The sequence below is a fragment of the Opisthorchis viverrini genome, assembly GCF_000715545.1.
Source record: "Opisthorchis viverrini unplaced genomic scaffold opera_v5_20, whole genome shotgun sequence".
Classification (NCBI taxonomy): Eukaryota; Metazoa; Platyhelminthes; class Trematoda; order Opisthorchiida; family Opisthorchiidae; genus Opisthorchis; species Opisthorchis viverrini.
In genome coordinates, this window is record NW_008751676.1 from 1,271,396 (window position 1) to 1,276,599 (window position 5,204).

The window sequence follows — 5,204 nt, forward strand, 5'->3', positions numbered from 1 at the left end:
TCTTGCAGTAGCACTTTACACTTTGCAGGTGTGAAGCGCATACCAAACCGCGAGGGAGAATTATTTAGACTATTTAGTATTGTTTGCATTGCCACGGGGTCAGATCCTAGAAGAGCTATGTCGTCTGCGTACTCGATGTCTGTGAGCGGAGGCCCAGGGAGCGCTTCAACCCCACAGGCATTAGAGGCTGGTAGTGAGTCTTGTTCCACTAGCCGCTAAGACTGTTGGTGATTGCACTGCCTGTTGCAATCGGAATAGCCTAACCAGCGATACGGTCAGATAAGTTCAACCGCATACAAGAATTCTAATTGCAAGCACAGAACTGCGCAAAACTATTTTTCACCAAAATGAAACCCTACCCGTGGAACAAAAGACCCAAAATTTCCAGGCTGCAATAGAGGGTTCAATAAAAGTGAAAGTGGAAGAGGAAGTTCGGGAGGAGAGGGAGTCGGAACAATACTATTTCCAGTGTAGCAGAGAAGAGACGTCTTCCAGAGGTCAGTCAGAGTTGTGGAAACTGATCTGGATAAACCGTATACCAAATGGAGTCCAGGCGATGTTTTTAGCCCAGCACTGAATGCACCCAATTCGCTCGACATGTATCAACCACAATAGAGATCCTTCATTAGATTTAATAGGCAGGTCAGAAGCAGTAGAGAAACCGATATTGACCCCTGCGCTAAACCGCTGATGGAAACTTCCAGCAGGGAGCTAAAACCCTCCATTGCAACGAGGTATCACCTTCCCACCACACCAACACCTGACATGAGTTTAAATTTCTTCACTTTGGCCAACAGAAGTCGATATTTGCGCGAGCGTTTTCAATAATCTACGTAGCGCACTTCAACCTCACCTCTATACTATCTCGGGGTTATTCCAAAGCATCAAAGGGGAAGTCACTGCTTTTTCCTACAATTTCATCCAGTTGGAATGCAACTAACTCGTAGATGGTTAAGTGGGTCACCCCAAGCATGAGTGATGCAAAACTGACAGGTCTGAATCCTGAAGCAGTTTACCAGCCACCTTTCTTGTGCATCGGTGTCACAGTCACATTTTCCTTGTCCTCCGGCAGCTTCCTTTCGTTGAAAAACCAATTAAACAGCGCTGACAAAGGCACCCTATGAACATTAGTTAGTGTATACTGTATTGCGGTAAAATGCCATCAGGACCCGCCTGAGAACCATGAGATGAACAGCCACCAGATCTTCACGTTCTCACATATTTAGGGACATACGCAAACTGACCTGCTGATTTGGCTGATCTTCAGCTTCAACAGCAGTCAATGTTAGGACTTGTTTCCCCTCGTCATCCAGCACATTTTGCAACGTAGCTTGGCCGGAGAGTATTCTTTTGGCATCTTCGGGGCTAACTAGTGCGTATCCAGTTGCCTCATCATTTTCATCCATGAAAACCAATTTGACCAAAGTTTCACCGCTCTCATCCTTGACAATTTCAAATCCATGGGCAGCGAGTTCCTCCAGAATTTCAGACATTATAGAAATAGCGCAAGCGGCGCCGCCCGCAATACGAATGCGTCGAAGGTGTGAACGCTGAATTCTCATTGGTCAATCGACACGTTGACGATAATAGTTCCAACATGATCTTGCCAGGCCCAGCTAGAGAAATGACCATTATTAGTGACTTATCCACATATCGAAGTTACAAAGCCAATATTCTAGTGCACAAATCGTAGCATAGCACCAGCTTCCTGCAAGAAAATGCAGGAATGGGACGATTGACTTAACGCAAAATTTTACACGGTGTGTCCGTGTGCTCGGTAGTAGATATTGGGTCCAAACGAGTCTACACGTAGTTTAACCATTCGATACACGTACTGCAGTATAACAACGAGATCTGAAAAACTAAAAAACGAAATTGTTATTCTTCACCGATTCTTCGCCGATTTTTTACCACCGTAATCGACAACCAAAAATAAATACACCTTATGAGATGTCATCAACATTCTACCAACTGAAACTATGCAGAAACCACGATTTATTTGGTTATCCGGACAGAGAGACAGACAGACAGCGCATTTTCGGACGGTCGCGCAAACAAGCATACCGGAAAATTACCCAATCAGAATGCAGGTGTGCCAAAGTAGAATAATTCCGAAAAAACTTCTATCTTTGAAAATTGCGCCGCTAATCGTTCGAAGCTTAGAATGATGCAGAAGGGACCTTCAGTTCAATGATTATTTACGATGATTTAAGTACTGAACAGGGTAAAATTCAACCTGAAAGACTGGGCGCGACTGACTGAACATAGTTACATCGCGGTTCTTGCCCTTCAACCCTGAAAACCTCGCACGTTGGTCTTTGATTGGAAAACGAAGAGTCAAAAAGTAGCCAGTCAGTCGAAACCCTTATTGTCAGAAACAGCGATTCGTCGATGGGCATATGACTAGGGTTTCGTGAGCTTAGGATTCACAGGTAGGTATCAAAGTTTCTGTTGCAGTTCAACTCGAGGACTACACGGTCGCTTAGCCCTTGTCCGGGACGAACTTGTCTTCTTATCTGTCCATGCCCGTCGTTAATTGCTACTTAGCACGAAGCCTTCTTCAAAACTCCAATACAGGGTTGTGACAAGTCCCTAATCCCAAAAGCTAACTACCTGAATATCCATCTGACGTGGCCTGTGTTATGACGTAGGTTGGTTTTCCAGTGGAATTAAATGACTAGTTTCGTATGGCCGTGTTGTTCTAGGGTTGTAACATGGTCGCCACTTCAAGCTTTCGTTGGCAATGGGCTAGTGTACCGACCATTACACGGTATGCGCAACTTTATCACAAACCGACTGTCTAGTATAAAAGCGTCTGAATATAAACGTAGTCTTTGTTGCCCATTTACCCATAACAAAATGATATATAGCCCGCTTGCTTATAGGTGAGATTTGGGTGCCTAGACCCTTGTACATGATTTTTAGGGCAACAATTTGCTTTTAAAATTGCTTATGTGTCGATCCAGAATGTTGTCAGTTCAGCATCCTAAAAAGTGTTTCGGGGCATTTATTGTGCTCTGGGATTTGGCTTTAACCACACGGTCACATGATGGACCGTTGTGCAGTATTTACGCACGCGGTTGGCAAAAAGCAGTCATGTTCGTTTGTCTCATTATTAGATGTATCACATATGTTGCTGGCGGAATTATGTGGATTACCGTTTGCCCAGTCCACTTCGGCCTGGGAGGCAACAAAGATTGTCTTGCTGTTCTTTGTTACCACCACGCTCACAAACCTGACCTGGCACCTTTTTACATGACCAAATGGTGCACATCGGCGAATGACCGAGAGGAGTTGGACGCGTGCAACGTTTTGATGAAAGAAAAACCCTTCTCATTCGAAGCGTAACACCTGGTAGGAAGAGTCTTCTTTATCCTGGATATGTAAGAAGTAACAGCGGGAAATCCAAGTTGCTCTGGGGAAGTGTCTCATTGTTTGATTTCATTTTGGAAGACGATATGCCTTCCAGGCCGAAGTCCGCGAGTGTGAACGTGTGCTGATATTAGGAAAGGAGAAGCGCATCACATTCATCACATCTTTAGCCTTTAGTGGCAGACGGCTTTCAGACGTCATGTAGATTAATGGGACCTTGCAGATGAATGTTTTTTGGTCCATGGAACATAGGCATAAACTCTACAATTTCCTGCGGCCTCTGTGAAGTAGATCTCCTAATCCAGCTTTCTTCCGCATGAACGAATGCCACGAACAAGTTTGGTATCGAGCCAAATTTTGTTGGCAACCATACAGCAGCATCTCGACATACGTCAAACTGCCACGCCTCACGCTTCTGCGATGGCCGCTGCCGGTAGCCGACAAAGTTGCTTGTCTGGGTTGGAACCCAGACCTGGCTGGTCAATAAAGCAGCCGAAAGCGGTATCGTCCGCCCTGGTACAAATGGTCCGCAGACCAGCTGTTTTGTACTCAAAGCCCTCAAGACACCATCATAATAACAATCACTATTCTTTTCATGGGACTCAACCGTGGGTTTCCATGAATTTTTGCTGTCGCTGGTGCAATTCCTGCTACCGTAGTCATTTATTTCCTTCAAGATTTTAACCCTCTTTTCCACACGCCAGCTCATCCACCACCAAAGTAGTCTGCCATCGCGAGCAAAGGAACGAAACTCTCTTATGTCTGTCTTCTTTGCTCTCTTAACTCGCGAAGAATTAGAGCATCGCCTTTGAAGGTTTCGGGGCTTCATCTGACCGACAAATGAATTGCCACCGTTTACCGCTGGCGTGAGTCATCTGATGCCGAACAATGGCCTAACATTTCAGTAGTGACCGACAAGCTTGCATTCAACAGGCTTGGCATGACCAAGGCCAAATCCGGGCACAAACCCCGTATATTCCATCCGCCGGATGATCCTTTGATGCATACTTCTCGCGAGCTCTACATGAAATTCTCAGACTACCGGAGACAGTGTGGCAATTTGCGCACCTTCAAGACCACTGTACGTGCATACCAAAATTTCTGCTTCCGGAAACTTATGATAGTGGGGCCCACCGCGACCAAATTTCGCTTGGGAATGAAAAATTTCAACATTGTTTCATGAACAATTACCGTCGTTTCTTTCCTTGCTGAAAAATCAGAAGAGTTTTCGGTTCACTAAAATGTCTGGAGTGACGCTTGTGGAACCGGAATTAGCGTTCCAAAGTACCATCTACCCAGCACAACACGACACTTCTGCCTAACCAATGTTCGCAGCATGAACCCCCATGGTGACAGCTGGCAACGTCCCGGTAAACGAAATCGACTGGGATATTCCATGGCGGTCATTGCCAGCTTGTACGAGGCACAATAACTCCGGCTTCGAAACGGTAACTGTTCCTATTGGCATTAAGCAAATCGGCCACCAGCATGAATGCTGTGATGCCGTCGCTTTCAGTTATCACAAGCCCCTAATTTATCCATCACTCTAGCTCACCGGTGGGTACTTCCCAATAATATCACGTCACCTATGCTATATCGCTCACCTCCCCAGCAATGTACGTCAGACTTAGGGTGCGTTGAGGGCAGTTGCGGGTGCTGTATCACCAGCAGACATGAAGGTCGCCGTTCTCGGAATGGACACTAGCCTCTTGTGGTGCGCAGAGGTTCGTCACAGAGATTCAGAGGCTTTTGCGGTCGTACTCCACATGAATAAATCTGCTTCGCCATCAACATGTGGCCTCCATTTGTAAGTATTCATCTCGAGCGCCATG

General features: G+C 45.8%; 1 protein-coding gene across 1 annotated transcript in view; it reads right to left on the bottom strand.

Annotated features, from left to right (window-relative positions):
* The window catches only part of T265_01815 (hypothetical protein), a gene marked incomplete at both ends in the record, with an annotated part of 46,144 nt that extends 44,629 nt beyond the window's left edge, over positions 1 to 1,515 (bottom strand). The window contains one exon of the mRNA XM_009165925.1: positions 1,245 to 1,515. Within this exon, the coding sequence (XP_009164189.1) occupies positions 1,245 to 1,493 (249 nt within the window). The remainder of the gene's footprint in view (positions 1 to 1,244) is intronic.
* Between the last annotated feature and the right edge of the window lie 3,689 nt (positions 1,516 to 5,204).